We start from the raw sequence: 16,235 nt of genomic DNA, 5'->3' as shown, positions 1-16,235 counted from the left end.
ACGCACAATTGTGACCTTGAACACGCAGCGTCCACAAGTATCTGTATGCCCTCCCTATTACGCGAGGTCTCCAAGCGGGATTGTATAGTTTGATCAAGATGATCAAGCAGTGGGTCTCTTCTTGGGTCCAGACCCTCCCCTGGCCTTCTGCCATCCCTCCAGACGTAAAGGATAACAAAAATTCGAGAAATACACGATATAAAATGGCGAAAATGGACACAATCAAATATGGCGCGAATCTACCAGATAATGGCCGTGCGCGGGCTTATTAGCATGTGATTAGCATATGACATGTGACCTGGTTTACCGTTTCAAGAAACCCTTTATCTTTAGACCTAGCAAAAAGCGTTTCGGGCCCCCGCTGAAGGGTTCTGAAACGGTCGAAAACCACGATGGAGGTGGTTTTCGGAAACGGTCCGCGAAACCCATAACAAACCGTTTTTTCCTCTTTAGACCGGGAACGGTTAACCGTTCCGAAACGTTTCCCTGGCCAAAACCCCTTAAGCGTTTCTAGTCTAAATCGGGCCTTAGTGGATTTGCATTTAATTATGTACAACTCTCTCTCTCTGCTACCTACACACCAGAAATTATGAAAATACGTTGTTCCTAGCAGGACTTATTGGCGTTTAAACATTTTGCCAGAAAGTCCCCTGCAGTTCCAGAACAAGCTGCTAGGGGTACCAAACCCACACTACTTATTCTTGACAGGAAAAGGTATCTGTCACCAAAAGTCCACACCATAGCATGTTCAGGACAAAAGATACAAAAACCGAAAGTTCTGCTGCAGTACCAAGGTCATCCACCAGGAGGCCCATACTTGACCTTGACCTTTGCCTACCTAACACCTCCCCACACACCAAATATCATTACAATCCATACAATGGTTCAAAAGTTATGCTGGATGCAAATGTCCGGAAACACAGACAGACACACAGACAGACACACAGACGCACCAAAAACAATACCTCCATTTTTCATGGAGGTAAAAAATTGCCCAAAACCCACCTCCACGGCCTTGAGTATGGCACAGATACCAGTCGGCCAGAAACAGCAGATAGTGGTGATGATGGCAAACACCAGGTAGTCATTAGGAACAGGGCCTGTGTGGAGGACCTGGCCAGGGCCTACATGCTGAACCTGTGAGAGGAAAGCAAAAGGACATGTCAAGTTTAGTACCTGTGCTACAGTATAACTTGTGTATTACTGTAGAGGTTTTTACTGCGAACTATATACATTGTATATGACATCCGTGTCCATAATATCACCAGGGTCCATACATATCACCTTGCCTAGGCCACCAGCAAGCCTACAAGGCCCTTGAAAAGTTAAATCTTTATCAATGAATTCAGGCCAAGACATTGCACGCCAATATGTATTGTATAGTTATTCAATCATGTACATGAATTAAGGACTTGAGTACTGTCAAGATGAAAAGAAGAGAGAACAAGACATTAACTATATATGATACAATCTTTTGGCTTCATGCAACTGAGTCTTGTATTTAAATACTGTACACATGGCATTGATAATATTCAAGCAGATATTGGGACTGAAGATTGTAATATGTATTACTAAAGACTTAAGCATATCTACACTAGTCTTTTATTTTATAATCAAATTCTTCTTACCTAAATTACCATAGCACTCACTCACTCACTAACATGTTAAAACCCTGCATGAGAACAGCATATAGGGGGGCCCGCAAGCCCTTTTCCGTAGAGCGTAATCGACTGTTTTAATTCTACGTAGAGCGTACACAGGCCAACGTAGAGCGTAATTACTAATTGGCGTGTTTTACGTAGAGCGTATTTGCCGTTTTAATTCTACGCAATGCGTTGTAGCCACTTGGAATTTATCGTAAAGCGTAATAGAAAAGTTTCCGAATTCAGCGTAGAGCGTTGTCGGGACTCCCCCTTGCAGGCCCCCATATAGGTAAACTATGTTTTTATCCGGCTCTCAAAGTCTGTTTGAGCCCTGAGGTACTACAATGAGGTTGTTGTCTGTCCTGTAGGACCTTTTAGTTTTTCTTGGCACAATGCCAAACCTGTTGCGCAATGAGGCAGAGCTCTTTATACATACACATAGGTCCTTACTTGGCAAAGTTGCCTGATCTCTAGCCTTTTTGTAAAGGCTAAACCTGCCTGTACTAATACATTACACAGACAAACTGACTACAATCATGGTACCCGAGTCTGTCTAGTATAGTTGGCACCACTTCTTTTTTAAAGATTAAAGTTTACACTATAATTTTTCATGCATGACTGCCACCTTTGTTTGAATTTATCCCTTATGCAGCACACCATGACATTGTGACTGCTAAAACTAAAGAGTAAAAAGTAAGCCGAATAGTCCTTTCAAGTACTGGTACTTCTACAATGTACTGGTACAGCAGTTTCGCTTTTTAGTGCGATTGTTTGTCTGTTTGTAGTTATTTGAACACAACTTATACATAGAGGGGGAGAAAGAGGGGTTTTTAGGCAACAAAAAATATGGAGGATAACTTTAGAGAATGGATCAGCAATTGACAATTGCAAGCGAAACCCAAAGAGGATTACTGAAAACCAAGAAGGGTGGAGAAAATAGTTGTAAGATCAGCAGTGGCACCCCAATGATTAATATTTTTATTAGGCAAAGGGACCAGAGAGCCAAACTATAGAGGGGGGAATGGTGTAACCACAGAATGACAGGAAAGTCAATTTGGAAGTCGAAATGGGCTCGGGCCACAAACTGAAAATGAAAACTTAGTCAGATAAATTCACAACAACACTAGCACTAGCAGAGTCCTTCATTTACACTTTTAGTAAAAATATAGCAGCGTGCGTAGTCCAGTGGTTAGCGATCCTGCCTCTGGACTAAGAGGTTGGGAGTTCGAATCCCAGCTGATGTCGCTCAAGCTACTGTTGAGGGTCGCAGTCCTTAGGACGGGACGTTAAGCCGTGGTCCACTGTTCATTGTGCTTATACTTGTAGAAAAGAGCTGGGGGAATTTCCCTGGTACAATGAACCTGTAAATACTGTACATGGAGTCTGTCTTCTCTGTAACGACCAGTGGAAGATTAACTCTTCAATGAGCAAAACTTGTTCGATATCACTTTCACTTTCAATTAAAACTGTTCAGAACTATAGTAACACAACATAAATATAGTAACCCCAGACTTACATATGCAGGCTGCTGTCCGGCTGTGTTGGTGAACACATATGTGGTGGGCTGGACCTGGTAGGGGGGTGGTGCCTGGCCGTAAGCCCCCTGGGGAGGGGGCTGCCCCTGGGGGTAGGGGGGAGGCCCTCCATAGGCAGGTACTGGCTGGGCTGGTGGCTGTGTGTCTACTCCTCCTGTTGTGTAAAAAATATTCCTTTAAACTGCACACACGGGACTACATATACTACAGTACAACATTTTATTTTAACAAGGTATTTTTGAATAATATATTAGTAAGGCCACACCAATTTAATTTGTTGGTTAACGGATTCGCCGCTTCATTTTTTTCTGATTTGCAAATAAAAATAGAAATTGAGAATAACCTGCAAAATGCTCGTATTTTGCCGTGAACAATTGAAAACAGTCCTTTACATACTTCTTGTTAAAGTCATTCCATCTTTCAATGAAATGGTATCATTAAAAGTTCAAAATTCATTGTCAAAATTTTGAACCAGCCTGGTGTGTTGACTTCATGGCTCCTATCATACCACTTTGGGCCATAATTTGATGCCTAGGGCTGTTTTATTTTTATTTTTTTGTCCGCCCGCTCCATTATTTTTCTAGAAAAATCCGTTAACCAAGGCCCCGTTCATGATTGGATATCTGTTGCGAATCAAATCGATTTAAAAAAATAAATCGATTCATTTGGGAACATGAACGCTCCAAACCGGTTCCGTTGCGATTTATTCTGAACCACCTTGCGAGGTGGTCTGAAACGATACAGAATGATTCGCGTTCGTAGAATTGTAATCATGAACGCGCGGATGCGAATCGTTCCAGTTCGACGCTGTACTCCCGGGTACGTGGGGGCCACGGTCGGCCATAGTTTGCGGCGCAGTGGCTTGTACTGCGGAAAATTCTACTTGAATCGTACAATCTTGACATCGAGTTCTAATTACTGGTCGACTGAGGAAACGGGACTTCCGATATTGACTTGTTGGGGGAAATCAGGAGATCCAGAGAAAACTGGATGGTGTGCACTAGAACCTACCCTGGGCGTGAGGGCGAGTGGTAGCCCAACGGGGGCGTTGGGGCGGCGGACCGTGAGGGTTTGTGCCAGATGCGTCCGGGGCACAGCCTATGGGGAGGACATGAGTCGGGAACGAGCGACCACTCGCCCGGACAGGCGTAAACTCTTCGCCTTATGAGCCGGGTTCCCAGGAAATGTTCATAGAAATTGTGATATGCATATGAAATGCTAGTCAATTCGAGGTGTGAAACCGTTTCCAGTGTGGGTGCAAGTTTTGAATCACGGACGCAAAAATATATTCCGTTTCAATTCGGATCGTGGCCAAACCGGAACACATTTCAATCATGAACGAGGCCCAAGAAATTAAATTGGTGTGGCCTAAGCGTAACATGCTCACGACTTTTGTACAAACCTCACAATTCAGTCGTGAGGCTGTGATGGGTTTTGGTTTTCAATAAACAATATAAACATGTAACGTTTATCCATTGTAACTTGAAGGAAGCCTCTTTACATATACACATAAAGAAGCCAGTATACATATGTTATGTAGCATATAAATTTTAAGAAAAATTAAGACCATTATTTAAAGTTCATGATCTATAACTAAACAAGCTAAATATAGGTTATAATGCAAAAGTAGATTTACATGTACTTTTAGTACATAACGTTTAATAATTTCCAAGCAGATTCTGTAGGGAAAGGAGAGTCTACAATGTATATTGGCTGTTATCTGTGAACATTGTTACAGATGGCCATTATATACATAATCTTAAATACATTAAATTAAACTCCTCTTGCCCCATAGAATCTGCTTGGAGATTAAAAATTAAGGTGAAATCAACCATGGGGCTTCAAATAAAAGTTCCTCAAGCTAAATTATGTATTCAAGTATGTGAAATACTATACAATACATACTGAGTTTAAAACTTATTTACCATAAGGTTCACAAGAATCACTTTCAGGCTCAGAGCATTAGTTACATGTAAGTACATTGTAGTTGTCTAACCTCTCTGTTATTGAAGGAAAATTTAAAGGATGCTAAAGTAATGGCATGCATGTTGCGCATGAGGAAGTGAAAATGAAACTAACTTTACCAGACTTTCTTTCAGCGAATTCCAACGTTCAAGAATGTCATAAACATTTGAAGCCTCTCTGTCGAAGCTTAAACTTGTAACCTTCAAGATGTATTTACTTCTAACAAGTACAAGGCCCTTCATACTAACTAAAGTCAGAAGACATCGGTAACACATACCTTTCTTTTCGTCCGCCATTGTTGTTTATCCGTGTGACGTCAAATTGCGTCATTCGCAGTAACCTGACCGGTTCTTAGCAACAGCGACACCTGGTGATTCTGTGTAGTACTGTAGTCCCAAGGCATCAAACTCTATCAAGGACATTGTAGAATGTCCTTGGTTTAATCTAATGCACAAGGGGGAAGCTTGCACTCCTTTTCTTGCTCTAGACATGTATTAAGCCAGGAGGTTACTACGACGCTTCAGGTCACCTTTTGGTGGCACTATGTTTCAAATCGGCCGGGCAGTATATATCCATTTTGCATATGCCAGGTTTACCATGGGTTGGTGTAACAAAGATACCAGTAGTTACAAAAAAGAAGATACTATTAGATAAATGCCTACAAACACGTCAAAAATAAGGCAATTAGCCTAAACCTAAATTGCTTGGAGCAAGGGGGTTTAACCTCCTTTGCTTGAAGAGTACTAGTCCGGGGCCTTATACATAGTCAATTATATGGTCACTTGATAATATAATAATAATAGCATGTAAAATAAGTAACACGTACCTGCGAGTAATGAATATGAAACAGTGGTCAGAAGTAAACTTTTACCGGCAACCTTTGCAATAGCCATATGTATTTTCGACTGCCGAGGGAAAAGTCACTGGACGTTTAAAATTTGGTCTGCTCTAGTCTTCGTTACATGATTTTCTTTTCAAACCGTTCGACAGCTAGTGTTATTTGTGATAAAAAGATCATTAATTGCATAAGCAATAAAAGAACAGTCAGTTGTATTAAAAGTATAATTACTTGGCGAAGAAAAATGAGGACCATTAAATCCTTCATGCAGGCATCAAGTACTTTTGAGTGTTACAGAATCCATTATCAGCGGTCGTTGACGTCATAATCCTGAGAAGAAGTCAAACCCCCTAATAGCATGACAAGAATAGTTTAATAGAATAGAATAGATTAGAATAGCAGTTACATTGTATTTACTTTTTTATCCTGTATGTATGCCAACGTTATTAGATTTAAGTAGAGATAGTAGGTTCGATAAGTATATCGTACACGTAGAAGTTCATGTTAGCAAATATTCTTATATCACCACATTTTTCTTGTCAATGTCTGTATGCAATTAGCCCTCGGGCATGAATTTGCAATAAGCAACTATAAACGATCATTTCTACATTATGATTTCCTCTTCATTAACAACGACCATGTAGTTGTCAATATCGATCTACGGTGTAACGTAACAGTCAACAGTAAACATTTTAAAACGTTTGTCAAAGCCTGATGTCAGTGACCCATACATGTATTACCTTGATGTCAGTATCTCCACAGTAGCCAAACCTATTATAGCTCCCGAGTCCTACATTTGTACATCCTCTCTGCAAATAGCGGAGAGGATGTAGGACTCGGAAGCTATATATAATAGCTTTGGTAACCAGGCTATCTCCACAGTGGTTACCGCGTCTATTTGGAGCTAATCAGACCCAGAGCTTCCCTGCCAGCGCGGTGTGTTAATATTTGCACATGGTAATTATTGTGTGTCATCTTCCTTCTCATTAGTCCTGATGTTTCCATGGAGACAAAACAACAATCCACATCCCGCTGCACCTGTCCAGCCCCGTGAGGTGCCTCCTGCCTGCAACAGTCTTCTTTAGTGTGCAACTTGATAACAGGTAAGGCCACAGCAAGTAAATTTTATGGATGACATCCTCCGCAGACTCCAAATCTAATGCGAGCGGGCGAAAAACAACAAGACGGACCAAAAAAAACAAGGTTCCTACATTTTAAAATTTTGACTCAATCATTGTACAAATGGCTTTGATTCATTGGGAACATCACATATACACAGTCAGCATCACATATCACTGCATCAAAGTAAGAAACAAAACATTAAATCAGAGCCTTTTCTTGTCTCCTCTCTTCATAGTTTTCTGCCATCCATCTTCCGGCATGGCAACAGACATCTTTGCCCATTTTCGGCATGTTGACCACTGTCAGAAGGCAACAAAATTTCTTGTTTATTTTTCCAAAGTCTGACGAAAATCAATGCGCGCGCGGATGTCATCCATAAAATTAAGGCGGTGTGGCCTAATGAAGAGGCACTGAATCGGACTACTTTCTTCTTTGGAATCAGACTACTTCACCCTTCGCCTTAAAAGCCATACAATTTCAAGAATAAGATCTTTTCTTCGATTTCTTTGGTTCAAAGAGAATTTTTTTTTTCAACCTTTGTTTAACCTTGAAAATGTACAGTACAATTTCGTAGCAGTACAAACTCTTCGGCCTAAGCCGTTTTTCAAGAGGTCAAGGGGAGGCAGGTCAGGGGTCTTTGCATATTCTTCAGTTCAGTTACAATTCGGCGTATAATTACAATATAAATATATACACAGTAACGTTATACAATAACCAAACACTATCTCTGTTCGTATGACTCATCAGTTTCAAGCATCCAAAATTCACTTGACGCAGACGGTTTTTAAACGCTGCAACTGACGAAGCCGTTCTTAACTCAGTTGACAAGTTATTCCACAGTACCGATCCTGAGTAGGAAATTGATTTTCAGTAGAAACAGACGTTATTTCTATGCTGATGTTAATATCATACAAATTACATCGGTTGCTATTCTTGTTCTTCACCAGGTATCAGAATATGCCACAGGGCATCCGTTCTGAACTAAACACCCGAAGCCGGTAGTCATGGCGACCAGAACAACACTGGAACTACAAAGGCAAAACTCCTTCTGAATGCATCAAGATGACAGCTTAAGGCCATTATTACTAAAGAGGGATGACGTCTCGGGTTTGAAATATCAAAGGGAGCAGATATACGGTTGCAATTAATTCCAATTTGGTTAGCCGATGTGTAAATGATGGACGGTAATAGTGAAAGGAGGTTCCATATAGTAGTTAGTTCCATGTAGAGGGCCCGCGGGTCTTTTGTTCTGATCTATAAACATAAAGGCCACGCCGCGGTTTGACTGGAGTAAGAATCTTAGTCCAGTAGCTTCAATTCTTATCTGTATCTGTATAGCCGGTATAACCGCCCTTCGGCGTAACACACCAGCTTCTGTATCTGTATAGCCGGTATAACCGCCCTTCGGCGTAACACACCAGCTTCTGTATCTGTATAGCCGGTATAACCGCCCTTCGGCGTAACACACCAGCTTCTCAGTATCTGTATAGCCGGTATAACCGCCCTTCGGCGTAACGCACCAGCTTCTGTATCTGTATAGCCGGTATAACCGCCCTTCGGCGTAACGCACCAGCTTCTGTATCTGTATAGCCGGTATAAACTCCCTTCGTGCAACGCACCAGCTTCTCAGTATCTGTATAGCCGGTATAACCGCCCTTCGGCGTAAAGCACCAGCTTCTGTATCTGTATAGTCGGTATAACCGCCCTTCGGCGTAACACACCAGCTTCTGTATCTGTATAGCCGGTATAACCGCCCTTCGGCGTAACACACCAGCTTCTGTATCTGTATAGCCGGTATAACCGCCCTTCGGCGTAACAAACCAGCTTCTGTATCTGTATAGCCGGTATAACCGCCTTTCGGCGTAACACACCAGCTTCTGTATCTGTATAGCCAATATAATCAAGGTAATACATGTATGGGTCACTGACATCGGGCTTTGACAAACGTTTTAAAATGTTGAATGTTACGTTACACAGTAGATATTGACAACTGCAGGGTCCTTGTTAATGAAGAATTATAATGTGATTGAAAGTATGACGACCGTTGATAATATTTTAAATACTGGTGAATTTCATGTATTTCAGTGAAAGAATTTAGATGAACCTAATGTTGCTTCTTGTTCCTGGCTTATAAGCCTTAGTTGGGGGTCTTCGACGCCATCTCTATTTAGAAGCTCAACAACACATGGGTACTTTAGATGAAAGGTGCAGTGCAATAGCCTTTGTTACCTCCATGAAAAATGGAGGTATTGTTTTTGGCGTGTCTGTCTGTGTGTGTGTGTGTGTGTGTGTGTGTGTGTGTGTGTGTGTGTGTGTGTGTGTGTGTCTGTGTGTGTGTGTGTCTGTGTGTGTGTGTGTGTTTTTGTTTCCGCACAATTGTAGTCAGCATAACTTCAGAACGCCTTTATGGACTGCGATGATATTTGGTATGTTGGTAAGTCTTAGGAAGACGAAGGTCAAGGTCAAAAATGGGATTCCTGGTGGATGACCTTGGTACTGCAGCAGAACTTCCGTTTTTTGTATCTTTTGTCCTGAACACGCCATGATCTTGACATTTTGGTGACAGATAGCTTTTCCTGTCAGTATGACAAAGCAGAGGAATTTTACACGAAAAATATTGTCATTTGAATGTAGAAAATCATAAATTAAACTATATTATGCTAGTTACGACCTTATTTCCATAGCCAATGAGACAAAAAAAAAATTACAAAAACTAATATATTTCATGGAGGTGTGAGATCTCTGAATTCTTGTTACTGCTTCATCGCTGTTCAAAGTCCTCCAACTCAATATAACATTACATGTACACCGCACGGTTCTAGCGCTGTATAATGCACAATGGTCATGATAGTCCCCTAGGGAATGCTCATAACATCACTCTATTTTTAGAATTACTACCAAGCATTAAAGAAAAGGTTATTACATTTTCATTGAAACTAGATTTTTACGACCTCATATCTTTGCCAGTTGAGTTTGACCTTTATAGCTGACGTATTTAAAATGTTTTCGATTAGTTCATTTACATAGTACATTATATTTACCTCCAGGAAAAATGGACATACACACACACACACACACACACACACACACACACACACACACACACACACACACACACACACACACACACACACACACACACACACACACACACACACACACACACACACACACACACACACACACCAGACACACAGGCACTGCCCAAATACATAACTTTGTAAGTAAAAAGGATTAGGTTTAGCATGTAAATAACTCCCATATCCCTTTGTTCAATACACGGCACTACAAATACAAAATGTCCCGATAGTCTGGGGACTTGTAATGACTGAAGCCTGGCTATAACGAAGTTCTTGTCTAGTTTATTAGACGTCTATGTACTGGAGTAATTACCCATTGCTTGGAGACAAGAAGTGGCAGTCATAATTCGATTAGTAGACAAGACTGAATTTAATGTCATCAGGGGTTCATGCTCTTGTATATATTTTCCACACAAATGGCTAGCCCGAGGGGCTCGACTTCCCGTCTTATTTGAGGAATTGGGCGTCAGCTGGTAATGACTTTCAAATTGTGATTTCCTGTGCCGATTAGTGTCTGCAGCTGAAGTAAACGTGGCAGTGCCGAAGGACGATAATTCCAGATCACATATCAGAAAATGACGCCAATGTAATTTTCGTCCATTTGGTAACGTATGAAGTAGACGGGACATGATCTATTTGTGAGGCTTGACTTACAACTGTTGTCGGGAAATGTCGTTTGGTGGGATAGTGAAGGCTTCATCGTGATATTAGTTCGCCAAATTAACGATGGTAGCTTCTGTGATACATCCATATCTGGTTATAGCCGTGAGATTATGGTGATAATCGAATGCAAATAGTAGATCCTCTATCATTAAACCCCAATACAATGAGGAATACTATACATGGAAAAATGTATGTCCCTGCACTTACCACAATTCATTGATAAATTCAACTAAAATATGACCAGGATTTCTGATCATTACATATTTATTTGCAGCAGGATGATTTCTTTTACCTCAAGCGAGCTCGTTACTGTAGTGGAATTTCAGACGAAGCTTTGACAAACAGTTCCTAACGTGTGATTGGGAAAAAAACGTCCTAATCACACAAAGAATGGTGATTGGTTCTGAGAAAAACCCTCCGGTACAAGATATATAAAGCCTACAGACTTCAAGCAATCAGAGAAGTTCTTGGAAAAGAGGGGTCAACGACACTCTTTCCACGTTAGGCCACAGCAAGTAATTTTATGGATGACATCAGCTCGCATTAATTTTCGCCTGATTTTGGGGAAAAAAACAAGACATTTGTTGCTCTCTGACAGTGGTCAACATAGTGAAAATGTGCAAAGATGTCTGTTGCCATGCCGGAACGTAGGTGGCAGATAAATATGAAAAGAGGAGACAAGAAAATGCTCTGATTTAATGTTGTTGTTTTTTTTACTTTGATGCAGTGATATGTGATTGTGGCTGTGTGTAAGCAAGGACGTTGGTGTATGTGATGTTCCTACTGAATCAGAACCATTTACATTTATTGGGTCAAAATTTGAAAATGTAGGAACCTTGTTTTTTTCGGCCCGCCTTGTTTTTTTCGCTCGCTTGCATTAGATTTGGAGTCTGCAGAGGATGTCCTCCATATATATATAATTTACATGTTGTGGCCTTAGGTAACAACTCACGGTACCGCTCGAAGATCAGTCACGACGTTTTTATGTCTCCGAATACGGGCGGAACTTTCCAGAAGGATGCACATTCTGCACGTAGCTTTTTTTAGGAAAAGCATTACATACTTCCTGTAGTGGAGGCGTCAAGCAGGCGGAGGTGAAAGCTTCATCTATCAAGCGGCCGTATTGAACAATGGTAATAAAAGCAGTCTTCACCTTAATGAGTTCGGGAAGGTTCTCAATATTGCTGCTGCCGACCTTCAAATCCCGCTCCTCCAACCTTTCACGTTTTTACACGACCTCCAAGAGTTGACACTTATAACATTAGGCCACAGCAAGTAAATTTTATAGATGCCATCCTCCACAGATTCCAAATTTAATGCGGGCGGGCGAAAAAAGAACACGGCGGGCCGAAAAAAACAAGGTTCTTACGTTTTAAAATTTTGACTCAATCATTGTACAATTGGTTTTGACTCAATGCGAACAACATATACACAGCCAGCATAAAATATCACTGCATCAAAGTAAGAAACAAAACATAAAATCAGAGCCTTGTCTTGTCTCCTCTCTTTATAGTTATCTGCCATCCACCTTCCGACATGGCAACAGACATCTTGGCCTATTTTCGGCATGGTGACCACTGTCAGAAGGCAACAAAATTTCTTGTTTTTTTTTTTCCAAAATCAGGCGAAAATTAATGCGCGCGCTGATGTCATCCATAAAAACTACTTGCTGTGGCCTTACAGAAATGAAAATCTAAATGAGGCCGTGCGCTGAAGTCATGGCCTAGGGCTTTATCGGCCATACTGAAACTTGTTAATCTGTACGAAGTGTTTTCATCTCAGAGTCGAGGTATGGCTATTAATATTAGAAAAGTTTAATAGAATAGAATAGATTAGAATAGCAGTTACCTTGTTCCTATTACCTGTTCACATATTGCATATTTACGTTTTACCCTGTATGTATACCAACGTTATTAGATTTAAGTAGAGAAAGTAGGAATAACCTTCCAATTGTTATGCAATCCACACAATCCCTGAGAGTCTTTAAGGAGGGTTTGCACAAATACTTCCATCAGTAGGTCACAAGCAGTGTTCGACAGGATTGTCAGTTTTTTAAATTATGTATATTGTAAATATGTTATTGATTGATTTAGATGTGTTTTGTGACTTGTCCAGTTGTCAACTATGTTTGTATAATGTATTGTCTGTATGTATGAATACCAGGAAGACTAGCGGTGGTCCCTAGGGTCCACCGCTAATGGTTATTCTAATAAAGTTTCAAAGTTTCAAAGAGATAGTAGGTTAGATAAGTATATCGTACACGTAGAGGTTCATGTTAGCAAATAGTCTTATATCACCACATTTTTCTGGTTAATGTCTGTATGCAATTAGCCCTCGGGCATGAATTTGCAATAAACAACTTCCTAATATTGCGTGAATTTAGTGTGATCTCAAAGGTTGCCCATCCCTATTTATGTTTTTTAACGGAGTAGTTCAATACAATGCCTATGCGACCACTTCTCGGCATTGAACTAGAAAGATGAGAGAAACATGGCTATGTCAAGAGATGGCGGTGAACGTTTGATTTGAAAGCCTGTAAATTTTTGGTTGGTGGGAAACACTTGTCAGGGAGGGAATTCCAAAGCTTGATCGTACGGGGAAAGAAACTGTCACTGTAAAAAGATTTCGAACGAGGAATTAGGACAGTGAAGTTTATTTATTTATCTATTTATGACGATTTACCACATTTGTGGAAGGATTGACATAACAGGTGACTGTCACCTTTTCAAAGATGTCAAACCTGAGACCAGACTGTAATGTTTGAACCACTCACACCACGCACTCTTTAACGTGCGTGGGGTGTGGCTCTCCCAAACACTGGACCTCCATTTAACGTCCTATCCGAGGGACGTCCCTAGTCGAAGCTAGGTACTCATTTTCACCTGAGTGAAGTGAGGAAAGTCGTGTAAAGTACCTTTCCCAAGGGTACAGCGGCGCATGTTCGGACTTGTTCGGGTACGACCCGGAATCGAACCCGGGTCTCCCCGTTTCATAGTCCAGTGATGTACCACTACACCACACGACGCCACATTAAGTTGTGTGAGAGAACCTAGTTTCCCATCTAATTCATTAATATTAATGAAACATGATCAGGAAAACATTGATCAGTTGAAAATTGCTTTGTTGTGCTTTTCACAGTGTTTTGAGGCGGATCTGATACTGCTTTGTGATGGAAATGAGGCTTAACCGTCCTTTACACAGTTGACATGACAATTTGTGGCTGCATGTCAAGTCACCTTGGGCTCGTAAGGCCACAGCAAGTAATTTTTATGGATGACATCAGCGCGCGCATTTATTTTCGCCTGATTTTTGAAAAAAAAAACAAGAAATTTTGTTGCCCTCTGACAGTGGTCAACATGCCAAAAATGGGCAAAGATGTCTGTTGCCATGCCGGAAGGTGAATGGTAGATAACTATGAAGACAGGAAACAAGAAGAGGTTCTGATTTTATTTTTTGTTTCTTACTTTGATGCAGTGATATGTGATGCTGGCTGTGTATATGTGATGTTCCCACTGAATCAAAACCATTTGTACAATGATTGAGTCAAAATTTTAAAATGTAGGAACCTTGTTTTTTTCGGCCCGCCTTTTTTTCTCCCACTCGCATTAGATTTGGAGTCTGTGGAGGATGTCATTTATAAAATTTACTTTCTGTGGCCTAACTCCCACGTCAGGACGGTGTTACTGCTGTATGTTATCGTTCCAGGCAGGTTTATATCCCTGTTTTAGATGACAGTCACGTTTCGTGAGGTTTTGCACAATAAATGTCGATATTCAGTTTATATTATTGTCATCAGTTACACAATTTTTGTCGAAGACAACAGACGTTTTTACCTCATAAGTTCTTAAACTCAGTGTAAAACAATAAAAACTAGTTTGTGTAACTAACGTGTATTTTTATTGAGGATTTGATATTATACAATATTCTTGTCGAGCTTTGTCCATTACCAATAATACAAAACAGTGTGATAGATGTTATAAGCATTAGCAATATGATGAGATAAAACCAATTATCTAGTCCAAAAATTACACGTGAAATAGTAATCAAATTTCTCACTGAATATATGGTCACAAAGAGCGCTTTGTTTGCCTTGCAATTTATTATGGGCAGTTTCCCCAGACTGCAAAAGTTCATCCCCCCTTACAAAAAGAAAACTCTCTATTTCCTCTATCTGTCTTTCCATCTGTCTGTCTCTTCTCCCTCTTATGTTTTACAAATCTCTCTCTCTGTCTGTCTCTGTCTGTCTCTCTGTCTGTCTGTCTGTCTGTCTCTCTCTCTATATATATATATATGTATTACGTATTTATATATCTATCTATATCTATCTATCTATCTATCTATCTATATATTTATATTAATATTTATATATTTATATCAGAAGAGAGAGAGAGAGAGACAGCACGCCGACGAAGATGAGAAAACATAAATTTGTGCGCGTTCTTATCTTACTTATTTTAAATGCTGACTTACTACAGGATAGACTTCTTTGACATGAATGCCTTTTAAAATCTTCATCTTTTTTCATACGTTTCTGCACGTAGGCTGGGTTACAGAGGTCAAATTGCTGGCTGCCAGGGGATCACCATTACTATGAGATCGCGGTCTCAAGACATGTTAATATGGTCTCATCTCAACCCATGGGAGACAAAATGTATTATTAGGGGAGGTTGTAAACGATATTACAAAGTTGTACGAGTATATAAAAGTAATAAAAAAGTTATGAACTCTATCTTGTACACCATTCTCTCAATTTAGACCAACAAGAAAGCCTATGTTGGGTATTATGTTGTCGACCTAGTACCTCAGAAAATATATCATATAAGTCATTTCAGCTCAAACAAAAGAGCATAAAATCATACAAATAAATCGTAATGCTAGATCTAAAGTAAGAACTGATCGAAGAACTTTATTACATGACAATTGCACAAGGTACAATGTATGGAAAACTACGTAAGGAGAGTAACAAACAATAAGATAAATGTTGGATAAGACCTAATGTCGAATAAAACCTAACATATCTTAATTATTCAAACAGTAAGGGCCAGCACAAGTCTTTGATAAAATGTTACAATCGAGTTGGCTAATCACAAGTTTCAGTATTTTTTCTAATAACAAATTATATATAAATAAAGCAGTAAGATAAGGGATGATGTAAATGCATGTTATGTTTCGTTCTGGATTCAAATGATAAAAACATTTTTTCTGTACGGCTGTGAGTCGTGGATGATGATCATTTCAAATTTTGCAGGCTAGGCCAGAAAACTCGATGGCACCTTCACCAAGATGCTCCATTATTTAAACTATATGATTCTAACAAGCTAATCTATTGTGTTTTCTTAGGACGAGTATTATTCCATTCTGTAATTCAGGGGATATATCAGCTATTTAC

The 16,235-nt window shown here is 40.1% G+C and overlaps 1 protein-coding gene across 1 annotated transcript in view; it reads right to left on the bottom strand.

The window, feature by feature from the left end:
* LOC109474251 (proline-rich transmembrane protein 1-like) overlaps window positions 1-5,494 on the bottom strand; it is a 6,096-nt gene extending 602 nt beyond the window's left edge. The window contains exons 1-3 of the mRNA XM_019774524.1: window positions 5,421-5,494; window positions 3,160-3,332; window positions 1,006-1,137 (exon numbers count right to left, since the gene is read on the bottom strand). Of these exons, the coding sequence (XP_019630083.1) occupies window positions 1,006-1,137; window positions 3,160-3,332; window positions 5,421-5,439 (324 nt within the window). The 5' untranslated portion in view covers window positions 5,440-5,494. The remainder of the gene's footprint in view (window positions 1-1,005; window positions 1,138-3,159; window positions 3,333-5,420) is intronic.
* Window positions 5,495-16,235: the final 10,741 nt, after the last annotated feature.

Source organism: Branchiostoma belcheri, unplaced genomic scaffold, assembly GCF_001625305.1.
Source record: "Branchiostoma belcheri isolate BF01 breed outbred unplaced genomic scaffold, Haploidv18h27 scaffold101, whole genome shotgun sequence".
In the NCBI taxonomy this organism is placed as follows: domain Eukaryota; kingdom Metazoa; phylum Chordata; class Leptocardii; order Amphioxiformes; family Branchiostomatidae; genus Branchiostoma; species Branchiostoma belcheri.
Note: the sequence above shows the minus strand (reverse complement) of the source record. Positions and strands in the feature narration are given on the sequence as shown.